General features: G+C 48.2%; 1 protein-coding gene across 1 annotated transcript; it reads left to right on the forward strand.

The window, feature by feature from the left end:
• Window positions 1-10,072: 10,072 nt before the first annotated feature.
• On the forward strand, window positions 10,073-11,952 carry LOC120663745 (amino acid permease 3-like). The gene is made up of 3 exons (XM_039942643.1): window positions 10,073-10,921; window positions 11,024-11,166; window positions 11,261-11,952. Exons 1-3 carry the CDS (start codon window positions 10,096-10,098, stop codon window positions 11,894-11,896), a joined length of 1,605 nt encoding a protein of 534 aa, XP_039798577.1. The 5' UTR covers window positions 10,073-10,095; the 3' UTR covers window positions 11,897-11,952.
• Window positions 11,953-16,063: the final 4,111 nt, after the last annotated feature.

Consider the following 16,063-nt stretch of genomic DNA (forward strand, 5'->3'; position numbering starts at 1 on the left):
TTCGTACCGGTATACCGGCTGGTTTGACCGGTTTACCGGTCGGTTTGACTGGTAACCGGTCAAATTCAATTTTTTTTTCTTTTTTGGTTTAAATTCAAATGCCCGCAAAGTATACTAAATAAATATTTGTATAACATATTTTAGCCTAAATGAACCCTCCAACCCACTTTTGTACTACTTTTACATTGTATTTGTATACTTTTGTATGCACGTTTTTTTGTTTAACTTCAAATCCCCGCAAACTATACTAAATGAACGAATTTTTGAGAAAATTTGACACCATTAGATTCGTCGCACCTTGATGTATTTTTAGAATTTTTTTGGGAATTTTTCATTTTTTGAATTTAAATTTAAATTTTGAATTTGGGCCGGTTTGGTACCGGCCCAAACCGGAACCGGTCCGGACTGCGGTCAAACCGAACCGGTTCCCACCGGTTTGGTGAACCCTGACAGGGACAGGACCGGACAGGGTGTCCGCAGACAAAGAGTAATTCAAGAAGTCTTGATAACCATTGACGGGAGGGTGTTCTGCCGATGCTAGAAGCCAAAGGTGCATCACTTACCATGCTCCCATGTCATCGTGGCTTGTTCTGTATCTGGGTTAGATGCTGCGTCATATGTTTCTCAATATTTCACAAAAGAAGCCGTAGCATAGACTTGGTGTCATGAGATATACGGCATCGGTATTCTAGGCCCATTCACTGAAAAAAAATCCCCATCCAATGCTCATCCCTGATCTAGCTACGAAGAGGGGCATAGGCCGACGGCAGACACGTTGTATCCGGAACGGAATGGACGAGTCCGAGGCTGGAATGAAGAAAAAACATTGCAACTTGTGTGGAGCAGACGGTCACACTTACAAGAAGTGCCCACAGCCTTCAGTACCCACTGCTGCTGCCGAGGCTGGACCTTCCGGGAATCCAACGGATGGGTCGGCTCTACCTACAAGAATTCGCCGCATGTAGTTGTGCACGACACACATTCCAATGTATTTGTTTGTACGAAACTAAGTATATTGTGTATATAGTATGCCTAAATGTCTTGTTTAATTAGTTGGCAGTGCGTATTTCTATAGAATTTGGTTGTAATGAATGTTACCTTCAATGTAATATCTTATGTGGTATCTTGTTTAACATTCAATTTAAATTTTGTTCATTGTATCAAATTGGTCAGCCCCAAATGCTTGGACACATGGTTTGTGGCCACCTTTAGCACAAGCACCAATTTTATATTTTTTTGGGGAGGGGGGAGCCTGCCGCCCCCCTGCCGGGCGGGCGGGCTGCCTGCCGCCCCTCCACCGGGCGGCAGGTGCCTGCCGCCCGGCAGGGGGGCGGCAGGCTCCCGCCAGGGGCCTCAGTACAAAAAAAAAATTACAATTGTTTAACGAGTGGAGGATGAGATTCTTTGACTAAACTCACACATGCCTTTGACGTGTGCACTCGTCTAGAATGGAGTCAAAGGACTGACCTATTTTTCTTGAATTTTTATTTTATTTTAATCTTTTTTAATTTAATATTTTAATAATAATCCGTCTAGATATAAATTTTCAAGAACTAGCTCTTTTGGTCGCCCCAAGTCCTGTGGCGCGACTCCCTGAAGAGTCATGCGGCACACGCATGCCATCAAGCCTGACGTGGCAAGGCTGAGTCGCGCCACATGCTTTGGCGCGACTGAATCGCGCCATGCGCCGTGGCGCGACTCAGCTTAATATAGGTCTGCCCAGACAGCCTCCTCTTGCTCCTCCTCCCATTCTTTTTTCCTCCACTCCCCACTCGACCCGACCTCCATGGCGTCGCCCCTCCCTCTCCCCCTCTAGATCCACTCCATCCTCCACCTGATTCGAAGGGGCAACGAAGGAAAACCGATCATTGAAGGTAACTCCTCCATTCTAACCGATTGGTTTTCCTCCATTTCGTGGATTTTTTAGGGTTTGAGTTGGTTAGGGTTTTTGTAGGATTTGAGTTGAAATTGGCCCAATAATTTGCTAGGCTCCTTGGCGCTATCGGCCGACGCCACTTGCGCCTCCTATCGCTGTCAGGTCTCGCTCGTGGCCCTGCCTGGCTAGCACTGAGGCCACCCCTCCCGCCTGCGCCGGGTGCCGCGGCCCTGCTGTGGGTGCGCGGAGGGCACCCCTCCTGTCGACGCCGCCCAGCCTCTAACACCGACATCCAGTCTGGTCGCGCCCTGCCGCCGACGCTGGGCCTCTCCGACGGTCGTGCGGCCCGCCCCTCCCCAATGTGGCCTTCCCTGATGTCCCCTTCTCTCTCAGCAGGTCGTCTCCCTCCGGCTTCCTCTCTTCTATTTGTTTTACTGCTTAAAAACCAAATATACCAATCTTGAAAATTGAGTGTTTACAAATTTAAAGACTGATGCTGATTTGCTTACGTATATCTCTCTGTTGTCCACAAACAAGGCTGGATCAAGTGTGTAGATGTTTAGGGTATGATTTCAGTCATCCATATAGGATTTATCATGTTTTTATGGCCCCCATTGTGGCCATACTCATGTACCATAGTAGATATATAATATAGCTCAATCGAGTCATCAATCCTTGTGTTGTCACTATGTAAAAGTGGGAGTAATAGTCATTTGCATCAAGAAGAATAAAAAATAATAGCAATTAGCTAATTTTGACTATATAATACTCTATGTTTTATATATATTTGCTAAAGCTGTGCAGCATAGTTAAAGTTCTAGGTTCGCCCTTGTGTGTGACCTGTGCACTTGCAGGGGCAACAACTTGGTCATTTTCATAATGAGGCCGATCAAGATGAACCTTCTGGATTGCGCTATCATGGTGGAAGGAGCACGAGTAGAACAACTTCGTTGGCCACATCATCTATAAGTGCCGTATTTGCAATATTATTTCCATTTCTGATACTTAATGATTGTGATTAGCTATACATATATTGAATAAATTCTCTTTCATAGGAGGACGTCGCGGCCAACAAGGGGATCTCGGTATTGCAACCCCTCATAGGAGGGGCAAGGAGGCACCACCTCAAGACATCGTCAGCGAGGAGTCCGAGGAGACATCAAGCTCAGAGGATGCAGATCCTAACTATCTGCCTCCCTTTGTGCCACTACTGACGATGCCTCCTATGCATGGGAAGTCATTATCAGGACCTATCCACAAATGGCTAATTGTTTTACTCTGTCTACATTTAAATTGTAGGATTATGTAACTCAGTGCCCATATTCACTTGTTGTATGCTTGGGTGTATCTATTCAAGATTATTAGTGCGGTGCTATTTCAGGTCTGTAATGATGTGGAGAGCAATTTTTTTAAATAATAGATGTTTTGGCCTTGATTTCCTTACGAGAAGCTAAACTCGGCATTACACTTCCTTTACTATGTTTGCTTTCTAAATTGTTGTTATATTTTATTTTCATACTCTTTTCAGTTATCAGGAGTCGCGTCATTTATCTCAGCGTGACTAGTTAGTAAAAATTTGGCCTGGACCAAATCTGGTCGGGGTCAAAGGTTGGCGCGACTCCTCAATGAGTCGCGCCGCTGGAAATGGCGTGACTCTTTGAAGAGTCATGCCAAGCCACTCGGCGCGACTCGTAAAGGAGTCACGTGGCAGGGTAATTACGTGCTAATTAGTCACGCCGAGGGAAATGGCGCGACTTACTCGCATTGGTGCCGACTAGATTTGGCTCAAGATACTTTGGTGCCAAGGGAAATGGCCTGACTCCTTGCAAGACAAGATATTTGATTGCCCATCATAAGATTGTAGATATCACATTACCAGTTTGGTAGGACATTACAATATACTCGATTGCACAAAGTGTCGTCCATTACACATCTAATAATAGTAGTACCAATAAATGACCACAAAGTGCACATTACAAGTCCACTACCAGAAAAATACAAATTACAGCAGTCCATGATAGATAAACAAGGTCCATGTGCACCAAAAGACGCTTTCTTCACCTAGTCGGAATTGTCGTCGTAAAGCAACTCGTCATCACCACAGTCATCGTCATTATTGCTGCTGTCAATGGCGACTCCCTTTAACCTCCATTACCATCTCCTCGCTCTCCAACTTTGCAGTCATCTTAGCTTGCCTTATGCCAAGCTTAGCGGCCGCAACATGATCCAATTCATACTCAATCCCCCATTTCAACTCAAATCCTATAAAAACCCTAACCAACTCAAACCCTAAAAAATCCGCAAAATGAAAGAAAATCAATCGGTTAGAATGGAGGAGTTACCTTCAATGATCGGTTTTTCTTCGTTTCCCCTTCGAATCGGGTGGAGGATGGAGTGAATCTAGAGGGAAAGAGGGAGGGGCGGCGCCGTAGAGGTCGGGTCGAGTGGGGAGTGGAGGAAAAAAGAATGGGAGGAGGAGGAAGAGGAGGCTGTCTGGGCGGACCTATATTAAGCTGAGTCGCGCCACTGCGCATGGCGCAACTTAGTCGCGCCAAAGCATGTGGCGCGACTCAGCCTTGCCACGTCAGCCTTGATGGTGTGTGCCAGCGTGGCAGCTCGGTCGCGCCGAAGCATTTGGCGTGACTCTTCAGGGAGTCGCGCCACGAGACTTGGCGCGACTAAAAGAGCTAGTTTTTGAAAATTTAGATATGGACGGATTATTATTAAAATATTATATTAAAATGGATTAAAATAAAATAAAAATTCATTTTTCTTCTAGTTTATACCGCTCTAGGTGAAGTCATGGGTTTTCTTATTTACCAGACTTGGAATCTTGAGGCGGCTGCAGCCTAATAGGACAGTCTTCGCCAGAATGTATTTCCCCCTAAAACTTGAAAGAGAGACAGACCATCCGATTAAAAAACTCATTCGATAAAATTCGTTTATGTGGAAACTGGAGACAATTAGTTGCTTAGTCATGCAATTTGGATCGAAATAAAATGTATTTTTGAGTTAAAAATGAAAATTGAACTGCAGTGAGTTTCAACTCCTGAGTCCTGACGTAGGTAAGGCCCGTGAAGGCCTGTCACTCTCGCAGTCTCTCTCAACAGTTAAACCTAAACCTAAATAAACCTAGATAAATCTAGACCAATCTATAGTTAAATCTAGATAAATCAATAACTCAGTCATGCATGATTCGATAATCATAAAATTTATACTACATCTCAATCATATAATGATTATACCACCATAAAATTTTCATCGTAATTTGATGATGGAGACTATAACTATAAATTAATTACAGAAAATCATATATCTAAAACTATAGAAAAAAATTTATACTAAATTATATCATATAATATGTTCAATGCGTAGATCTACTTACGTGGAGTTCAACAAAATTAGATTTTCCCTTTTATGATTTTTTTGTGATTTACTGTGCTTTTTCAAAGATTTTAATCAAAATAAAAAATAAAAGAAAAATAGAAAAACCGCTCCCACCTCACCCTAAAACCGCACAGGGTGGTTATGTGAACGGTTTTGTGAATCTGAGAAGGCTGAACGGACGGTTTTGTGGTCCAAGGAGAAAAAGTAGATTCGACTTAAAGTTGAGGGAGTCAAAAATGACTTTTTCCTCTCAACTGAGCACGCAGAGTTGAACTTGGGAGGTTGCCATGGGCTTTTTCCGGCCTTAGTGTGTCATACGGCCCATACTCGGTTTTCTGGTCGGCCTGTTGGCTTGACCAGTCCGGTCCATTCATATGCCACAGAAAAGTGTGTGCGTGTCTCGCTCGGAATGTTTGAACTTTGGCGAGCGCTCGCTTCATGGAGCTTAATATACAGTACAGTGATGGATGAAGAATCAAATTTTATAACTTGTCGAAACTCTTAGCTCTGATCTGAATCGAATTTTATCTTCATAAAAAAGTATAAAGACCCAAAAAAGTGAAGATCCGTGTATAGGTATAAAGTTAGTCGCCGCTGAAATACGGGAGTATAATGCCAAAACAAAAGGCAGGTCAACGAACTAGTAGCCGTGTCAAAGTCAACCTAGACCTGGAGTCAAAGATCGTCGTGTAGTACGCGCTGTCGTGCAGGCAGAGAGGCAGGTCAACCGTCCTTCAATTCCAGTAGCCGTGTGCTGTGAAGCGGGCCATGCATGCATGCAGCATGCATGTGATATATACTGTATGATGGAGCCGCCACTCACTCTGAAAAGAGCTAGCTAGCTAGCAGTGGCGAGATGTGGACGCCGGCCGCACGATCGACGGCAGCAGCTAGCTAGCTAGCGCGTGGCTAGCATAAACTTGGTTCTGCTCCATATGATAATACTAATTAATATAACGCACGCGCGCGGCCACACGTGAGGCACGAGCGCCCGACCATCATATGGATCATCAGTTGGTTAGCTAGCACTAGTGACGAGACCTTAACCCTAAAGCTAAGTATTTGATGCAAATGCAAGTGGGTGGTGAGCGATCGATGTGATAATGGCCGGATCACTATCTATGCGGAGAGCTAGCTGCTGATTGGAAGCGCGAGCGAGCGGTGATCCAAACCATACCAAATTAAAAGGTAGCTAGGGGAAAAGGGAACGGCGTCCGTGTTGACCATGTATCGCACTGCCACTTCAAGCTTGCTCTACAGTAGCAGTAGCAGTATCGAGCACTATCTAGCTAGTCTAGTACTGTGATCGATCGAAAGAAACGGCTGCATCCCATCCACTCTGCTGATCGATTAATTGACCTTTAGAGCACTATCTAGTCTAGCTGCTGTCGCTAAATAACTAACTAATCACTGCATGCTTGTCCGGTTTGGATCCATGAACGACACTAGTAACCTTTAGACGAGCATGCAAAAGAAACCGGGAATAAAAGTAAATTAATTAAAAGCCGGGAATAAGCTTAAATTAATTAAAAGTGCTGTGAGAGAGGGAAGCGCATGCAGCCACGAGTTTAGTTGTTCGGTGCTTGTCCGGATCGGGCCCATCCAATCGTAGCCACCAGACCCTACCATGCCCTGAGGATAACTAACTACTAGGAGTAGTGGGCAACCGCAGCCTTTGTTAATTAATTAATTAAACCAAAGCATCAGGGATATATATGATTCGTCTCTCGTATAAACTAAACGCGCTTTATTTGTAAAGCGTCAAAGTGCACATTGTTTAACATGCATATTTATTTCTGAATAAATAAACGTGCGGAGAGTGACACTGACTGACTTACCGAAAAGTCATCGACAAGGTGCGCTATATATTCCTATGGATAATATGGAATGCGACTGCCTCGCTAGCTCGAGCTCGTCTGTCATTGTGAAACACAATTGCATGCTGAACATAGTAATTAAGAGAAGACAATTAATTTACTAGCGCTATATGATCACAAAATTTTATTCCTATCATAGATACGAGCTAGCTAGTTGTCTTTTGTTCACTGTTACTATTACTGTTACTACTTACTAGCGGAGATCGATGTACGTGCATCAAGCAACGATGTTTTTTCCATCTAAAAATAATATATGTCTTTCTTTTCATTTTCATAAACAATGATGCCAATTATTATCCTTCCAAAATAAATAATGACGCGAATTATGATTGAATGCATGTGCAAAGAAAAGTATAGTGCGTGCCAAATGAAAGTAATACGCCGGTAGAAGAGATGGGTAGGAACTTGCTGGTATAAAAAGTATTAGGATTTTAGTGGAAAATATTGACGAAACCAATCTCCTCTTCTCTTTCGTCAAACCTTTTGGCCTGAAAAGTGGGGGCCTTCGTGAGGGGTAAGATGAGTCTAATTTTGGTGAGAAAAGATTTCAATTGTTTCAACTTTTTATAGATAGATTCATCCACTTTCCATCATATTCCTGTCAGATGGTTCCTGCCAACCGAATCTGCATGAACTTAATTAAAACGCATGTGGTGGTAATCGGACTTAACGTACATGAGGCTGCCTCTTGGAACGCGCCATACTGAGGCACTCACATCACCTGTACGCAACACCCATCCACGCGCACGTCTCAGCAGAGCTCGAATGCGCGATTCGTGGCCTCTGCACCTAGAGCGCTCACCAACTGAGCAGTGGCGGATCTACAGGGGGCTAGAGGGGCTCGAGCCCCCCCAACCTACTGCTTGGGAGTCCATGGATCCCCCCTCAGCCCCCCCTCTAATTTTTAGGCTCCATGGATGAACAATGGAGGTCTGCTGGAGGTAGAAGAAGACCTTGTTCGCGACGTGGGCCAAGCGAACAGCAACAAGTTTGCTTAACGGCCCAAATACCACCCCAAGCCTATTCAGCCCACCTACAATCCAAAAGAGCCCAAGTCCAGTTCCCAATCGGCAGAGCAAACCAAATCCCTAGCAGACGTCCTCGCGAGCGGATGGGCGTACGACGCACGACGGTCCACGAGTGGACGGGCGTACGGCGCACGGCGGCGGTGGCCGGTGGCAGAGTTGTGGCCGGGGGCTGCACCGCGTCAGCCGGCAGGGGCTTGGAGCCTCGGACGCGTACCGCGCATGGCGCATCTGCGCTCTGCCCATGCTGCCGCCCGGACCCGTGGTTCCGGTCGTCCACGGAGGAGGCGGCGTGGCAGCGAGGCCATGCGTGCAGCGGGCCGGCGTGGCCACAGGCGGCCGAGCGCGCCGAAGTCCGCCCTTCTCGCGCCGCCCAGACCCGCGGTCCGGCAAAAGTGTATTGTGATCAGCCCCCTCTATATTTTTTCCTAGATCCGCCCCTGCAACTGAGCTACGGCTCGGTCCCTGGTGGTGACTTTCCACATGCAACATCGAACCAACCAGACTGCTAGGCTAGTCTCGGTGGCAGGATATTTATGAAAAAAGAGAAGCGAGAGTTTCATAGAATGTGATATAAGTTCCATCTTTATAACACTCATTCGGCTTGGTTAACAAATTTTTGCTCTAACTAAACAATGAAACCATACATTAAAACTAGCATAAACCAGAGCAGAAACTTTCGGCCGTCCACGCGCATTCGCGCCGCTGCTGCCGAGCAGGCTTGTGCCTTCGTCCGTGCGCTCGTGCGTTTGTCGTGCAGGCTCACGCCGCCTCTGTCCTGCAGGCTTGACCGGCTGCTGCTCGTGCGGCCAGCTGCGCGCTGCGCAGCCTGCGACCGTTCTGTAGGCTTGCGCGGCTGCTGCTCGCCCCACCGGGCTGCGCCGCCCTGCAGGCTAGCACCGCAAGCTCGCGCCATCGCCTGTGATGTTCAGCCCAAGCTAACCTGCCTCTGCTTGCCTGAACGCAATCGAAGGCTGATGGTATAGTTGACCATCCGGCCCGAGGCCCGTGGTCCAACTTTTTGGCCTGGCACAGGCCCGGCTTGGCCCGATCCTCGTGTCGTGCTTAGGCCGAAGCCTCGTCATGTGGAGCGGCCCGATCCGACATGAATAAACCTCGGCCCGACCAAGCACATGGGTCGGCCCGAGCACGAGAGGCCTGCTAAGGCCCATGAGCCCGATTAACTTCGTGAATATTTATACTTGAACGTGTATGTGTAAATAAATGTGTTTGAATTTGAGAATGTATTAAGATTTAAATAAATTTTTTTTATCAAATTTGAAATTTTAAGATAATTCTGCATTAAAAAAAAGTTAAATAGCTACATAGGCTCATGGGCCAATCCAGCCTGCAAAACCCGTATAGGATATCGGGTCAGCCCAGCACGAATAACGAGCCTTCGGGCATGCTTGGGCCGAGACCTTGGCACGTGAGCTGGCCCAGCCCGATATGGATAAATAATCGAGTCAATCGGGCCGGGCCTAATCATGCCGGGCCGGGTGGCATGAATGGCCAACTATAACTGATGGGAAGTTGGGAACCACCAGAATCATGCCATGAGAAACGGCCGAGGAAGAAGAAGGGGTGGAGGTTGACATGTATGGACCTTTTGAAATTCACCAAGCTTGAACACAGTATTTTGCAGTGTGCTAAAAAAAATTCATGGCACTTCATCTTGGACCAAAAGTTACATTTTTGTTACCACACACCCACCGATCGTCGAATAAAAGCCGTAACAAAGCTCCACCGAGCAACAAGATAAAGAATTAGGTGCAGCCGGGCTGCAAACTACGTCCGGTGCAGCCCGTCCTGGATTCTCGACACAGTGTGATGACGCTGCTTTAATTTGCCGCCGAACCAAAAAGAAAACGATCGAAAAATTAAATGCAGTGACGCCGGCACCAGCGCTGACCAGCAGCCCTCCCGCGCCATGGACACGGCTTCCTTCCTCTGCCTGCTCTATATGTACGGCCACCACTTCCTCTACCCTTTCCACACACATCCTCTCCTCGGCTCCTCAGCCTTCAGAGCCTCACTCCGCCCAGACCATCCAAGAGCTCGCTCGCTCGCTCACTCGGTGCGGTGGTACCGACCCATGGCGGCGCACAGCGGCCCGAACAAGCACGCGGTGGCGCCGATGGAGGTGTCGGTGGAGGCCGGCAACGCCGGCGCTGCGGAGTGGCTGGACGACGACGGCCGCCCCTGCCGCAAGGGCACGTTCTGGACGGCCAGCGCGCACATCATCACCGCCGTCATCGGCTCCGGCGTGCTCTCGCTGGCCTGGGCCATCGCGCAGCTCGGCTGGGTCGCCGGCCCCGCCGCTATGCTGCTCTTCGCCTTCGTCACGTGCTACACCGCCACGCTGCTCGCCGACTGCTACCGCACCGGCGACCCGGAGACGGGCAAGCGCAACTACACCTACATGGACGCCGTGCGCTCCAACCTCGGCGGCGCCAAGGTGGTCTTCTGCGGCGTGATCCAGTACGCCAACCTCGTCGGCGTCGCCATCGGGTACACCATCGCGTCGTCCATCAGCATGAAGGCCATCAGGAGAGCAGGATGCTTCCACACCAATGGCCACGCCGACCCCTGCAGCAGCTCCAGCATCCCGTACATGATCCTCTTCGGAGTTGTGGAGATCCTCTTCTCTCAGATACCCGACTTTGATCAGATTTGGTGGCTCTCCATCGTCGCCGCCGTCATGTCGTTCACCTACTCTTCCATCGGCCTCGCCCTCGGCATCGCCCAGACCATTTGTAAGTTCTTGATTCAATAAGATTTGGTTTTTGCACAAGATAGATATTCTTGAAGTTATTGATCGATTCTCAGTTCCTGATCAATAATTAATGCAATTGCAGCCAATGGTGGATTCAAGGGAAGCCTCACCGGCATCAGCATCGGCGCCGACGTCACCTCCACGCAGAAGATCTGGCACACCCTGCAGGCCTTCGGTGACATCGCCTTCGCCTACTCCTTCTCCAACATCCTCATCGAAATCCAAGTAAGCAAAAGCCTCCTGCGCTCAGCTCTGATTTCAGTAACCTGCAATTGCCCTGTTCCTAATCAAGGCTGCTCTGTTTCAACTCTTCTTTCAGGACACCATCAAGGCGCCGCCCCCGTCTGAGTCGAAGGTGATGCAGAGGGCGACGCGGCTGAGCGTGGCAACAACCACCGTTTTCTACATGCTGTGCGGGTGCATGGGCTACGCCGCGTTCGGCGACGCCTCGCCGGACAACCTCCTCACGGGGTTCGGCTTCTACGAGCCCTTCTGGCTCCTCGACGTCGCCAACGTCGCCATCGTCGTGCACCTCGTCGGCGCCTACCAGGTCTTCTGCCAGCCCATCTTCGCCTTCGTGGAGCGCCGCGCCGCCGCGGCCTGGCCGGACAGCGCCTTCATCTCCCGCGAGCTCCGCGTCGGCCCCTTCGCGCTCAGCCTCTTCCGCCTGACGTGGCGAACGGCGTTCGTGAGCGTCACCACCGTTGTCGCCATGCTCCTCCCCTTCTTCGGCAACGTTGTCGGGTTCCTGGGCGCCGTCTCCTTCTGGCCGCTCACCGTCTACTTCCCCGTCGAGATGTACATCAAGCAGCGCCGAGTGCCGCGAGGCAGCACAAAGTGGGTCTGCCTTCAGACGCTCAGCGTCAGCTGCCTCGTTGTCTCCATCGCCGCCGCCACCGGTTCCATCGCCGACGTGATCGACGCCCTCAAGGTGTACCGACCGTTCAGCGGTTAACTTAGTAGGACATGATATAGGCTTATAGCTAACATGATACCAAAGAGGTATTCATACATCAAAAAAGCTGAGACCCCTCCGCGTCGCTCCCAGGCGACGGGAGGGGAGACCCGCTCCGCCCCCCGAAACCGCCGCCGGCGAGCCTTCCCCCGGCCGCCGCCGCCGCCCGGCGCGGCGGCGGCCAGCGGCGGCGCTGAAGCCAGCCCCAGCCGCAGAACCCCTCACTCCTCCTACCCTCCTTTCTCTCCTCCAATAAAGCTTTGCCTGACATCTGAAAATCCGGCGACAAGCACTCTTGCCTGACTTCGTTGAGCTCATCTCTCCTCCACCCTTCTAGATCCGGCCTCTATGCTTGCGGATCTAGTCCCTGCTCGCCGGAATCTGACGGGATGAGGCGGGGTGAGCTGTTGGACGCCGCCGTCTCCTCGCACGGGTTGTCAAGATCCGGTCCCCCAATGCAGATCCGGTGGCCGGGGGGCGGACGGGCCTTGCGGGGATGCCGTCCTCGCCCCTCGTAGCGAGGCGTGGGGGTGTGGTTGAACCGGTGCCCGGCCATGCGGCCGGCGCCTGGATCTGTGCGTGGTGGGGTGCAGTGGCTGCCCGGCTATGCGGCCGGCGCCCGGATCTGCGCTCCGGCCCTCCGAAACTACGAGCTCACGTACTGCAGACCGCATGCCTACACGGGTGTGCGGCCATGGTTTGCGGGGAGCACCAGGAGAAATCCCAGCCAGGCTTCATGCCTGCCAACAATGGCGACGCTTCAGGCGCCGTTTCCCTCCTTGGAGGCTTTGTCAAAAGTGCTCCCCCTACCTGTAGGTCTGTGTCATCACTCGCTTTCTTCACTGAGGCGTGATTTGGGGGGTGATTGGTGGTCGGCGTCGGGGGCAACCTCAGCTTCCCTCCAACCTTCCTTGGTGACGACGTGTGGGTGCAGGAAACTGTGAGGGAATCCTAGTCCGGCCTCTGTGCTGGTGTCGACAATGGTGACACCTTTGGGTGCCACTCCCCTCCGCGGATGCAATGTCGAGATTTCCTCCCACCATTGTGCTGTTGCTGACTGCTCCTCTATGAAGTCGATGTGCTTGCCTTCTCTACCAAGGTGCTGGTTCTCGTGAAAGGCTGATACTAGTTGTGGACTTTTGTCGTGAATCGATTGGTGTCCTCCATTCGGCGCCTCTGCTCCGTCGGCGATTTTTCTGTTGGTGGTGCCACCAAACCTTATGCCAGGTGGTGTTTCCACCTCTTTCACCATCCCTCTTCAAGGCTTCCTCCCCTTGTATGGCGTTGGATGGTGAGACGTGGAGCCTGGATGTTCTCTGAAAGGTGGTTCCATCAGCATCAAAGGGAAGGTGTCGTTTTTGGTGAGCTTCGGTTTGCGCCCCATCCGCTGCATTTAGTCCGCACTCCGTTGGCCTGACCCTCAGATGGAGGGTGACAGCGGAGCGGCGTAGCTACGAGGGGTGGCGTGGAGGTGCAATGACTGCAGTGTATCCGGCGAATACGTTGTTCAGTGGCGGCTCCCATCGACGATCGGTGGTCGTCTTTCTAGCTTGTGTCTTGGCTTTGTATCTTGAACTGTGCGTGTTGCCCTCTCTGATCTAGGTGTTGTGTTGTGTTGTATTGGGCTGCTGTAAAATTACTGAAACTCAAATGTTGTAGCATTTTGGCTTGCTCAAAAGCCCATCAATGAAATCAGGTGGGGATGCTCCCCCCGTTGACCCTAAAAAAAAACATCAAAAAAGCTCTAAGATGATAAAGATGTATTCATACTTGAGTTGCGCAGATCTGGACGCCAAATCACCGGGACAGTTCATGAGGTAGTGGAGGGAGAGAGAGAGAGCTAGTATAGTGCACTAAGGCTCTGTTTAGTTTAGTTTCGGCGCAAATTTTTTTTGCGTTGGAATCTTGCTAATTTGAATTACTAAATGAAGTCTATTTACAAAACTTTTTGCACAGATGGGTTGTAAATCGCGAGACGAATCTAATGATGCTAATTAATCTAGGATTAATCAATAATTAACGGATGGTTACTGTAACATCACTGTTGCAAATCATGGATTAAGTAGGCTCATTAGATTCGTCTCGCGATTTACAGCCCATCCATGAAAAAGTTTTGTAAATAGACTTCAATTAGTACTCCATACATATGTCGAAACATTCGATTTGATGTTTTTTTTGCGTTTACGGGTTTACGGGGTGTAATCTGAGGACCTAAATGTTACTACTTCCTCCGTCCCGTCCCTTTATAAGTGTAGCTTGAGAAGCGTGTTTGTGAGGGAAACATGTTTTCGAGCGACACTTAAAAAGAGATGGAGGGAGTACACCGCTGTGGCAAGATTCTGGTAGGTTCGGTGTAATTTTGAAGGATTCCAAATTTCTAATTCAATCAGGCTCTGTTTAGATACAAAGTATTTTTGGAGATAAATACTACGGTTTTACAAAATACTTTGATTTTAAAACAAACTTTGTGGTATTGAAAACCATAGTACTATCGAAATCATAGTCTTTTTTGGAGTTTAAAAACTCTACTCTAGACTTTTTTTTTCTAAACTATGGGTTTGCATGTCACTGGCTTATGAAACTGCAGTTTCTTAATGATATACTTTTCTAAAACCATAACATCCAAACAAAGCCTCGGACTTGTCTCAACAAGTTGTTTATAATTAGGGAACGTATCTGGTGTAAACCACAACTTCGTGAAAACCCGTACAAACCATAACAAAATAGTCGTCTAAATTCACCAAAAAATCACACATGTAGATGATATGATGATACACAACCTTGTAAAATATCATGTCCAAACTCGACTTTGTTTGTGAGATATAAAAATAACAAATTTCTAACAAATCATCTGGACAACTTTCTGGCTTGAAATTTGTTATTTTTATATCTCACAAACGAAGTCGAGTTTGGACAAGATATTTTATAAGATTGTGTATCATCATATCATCTACATGTGTGATTTTTTGGGTGAATTTAGACGAGTTTTTTGTCGTGGTTTGCACAGATTTTCACGAAGGTTGTAGTTTACACCAGATATGTTGCCTTATAATTAACTCCAAGATAGTTGCAAAATTATACTATTGTGAATAAAGTTCAGAATAATTGCAGTGCTATATATTTTCTTGCCATATGAAAAAGAACACTTTTACTTTATATCACGAAACTAGCCTTGAAAACGTGTGGCTTTGCGATATGGAATAATATATAAGTGCAGGCACTGTTGATGAACAATATAGAGCACATCGCAGTGCTTGATTGCTAGGCAGTAGCAATATGATCGTAAGAGAAGCTGTTGGTTCACAGCAATGTTCGGCGACTAATCAACGTACTGTCCGCCGCTACTCATCAATCAGGACCGAGTTTGGTGCTCAGCTAGCTTTTCAGTAAGCTTCAAGCTTTCAGTGGGAGATTGTTTAGCGAAATATAAATTGTTTTAGTTTTAACGTTAGTTAAATTTGTCTAACTTGTTCACTGATTTAGCCCGGGCTGGAGGGCAATTGTAGCCCCGCCCCTGCTTTCAGGTCCCACCTCAATCAAACAAAAGAACAGCCAGAAACCTTTTGCCATTAGATAAAAGTTTTTTTTAAAAAAAATACATTATTTGCCTTTTTGGTGCACGTCTTCGTTGGCCCATCTAATCTTAACCACGCTTAGCCTAATAAACCACAGCCCTTTTCCACATCACCGATTTTAATCGTAATCTCTACTCCATCAGGATCTTATTCCTAATGAAACCCACTCAAGATGGGCAGTGGCGGAGGCAAGATTGAGTCAAGGAGGGGCTCTCCTCCTCCTCCTTTTCCTCCAACCTCTCCTTAGCATGTGGCAAGTCATTCTCTGATTCTTCTACACAGTATACACGTAGACAAATGCTAACAGAATCACCTCGTATAAGCAAACAAACACAATCGGCCTTACTTGTTCAAGAAATCGAAGGCAAACATTGACCTGATCCATGAATCAAATCAACCTTACTTCCTCATACAGTCTGATAAATCAGCCGATGTCTCCGGTGTGGAAGCCATGGGAAAGTTCTGACATTATCGATCACACCCGGCATCTCCATCATCCTTGCTCCACTGGCGGCTAATAATAACCGGAACCTCCAATAGCTTCATGTCAATGATAATTAGGCCAATGATAAGTTAGTGATGCCACTATTCC

The sequence above is a fragment of the Panicum virgatum genome, chromosome 3N (genome assembly GCF_016808335.1).
Source record: "Panicum virgatum strain AP13 chromosome 3N, P.virgatum_v5, whole genome shotgun sequence".
Classification (NCBI taxonomy): Eukaryota; Viridiplantae; Streptophyta; class Magnoliopsida; order Poales; family Poaceae; genus Panicum; species Panicum virgatum.

Excerpts from the sequence above, each read along its gene's own strand:
- LOC120663745 (XM_039942643.1), top strand. The coding sequence starts at position 10,096 with ATGGACACGGCTTCCTTCCTCTGCCTGCTCTATATGTACGGCCACCAC. Across the intron at positions 10,922-11,023 it reads CGGCATCGCCCAGACCATTT|CCAATGGTGGATTCAAGGGA; the intron begins GTAAGTTCTTGA and ends ATGCAATTGCAG. Across the intron at positions 11,167-11,260 it reads ACATCCTCATCGAAATCCAA|GACACCATCAAGGCGCCGCC; the intron begins GTAAGCAAAAGC and ends CTCTTCTTTCAG.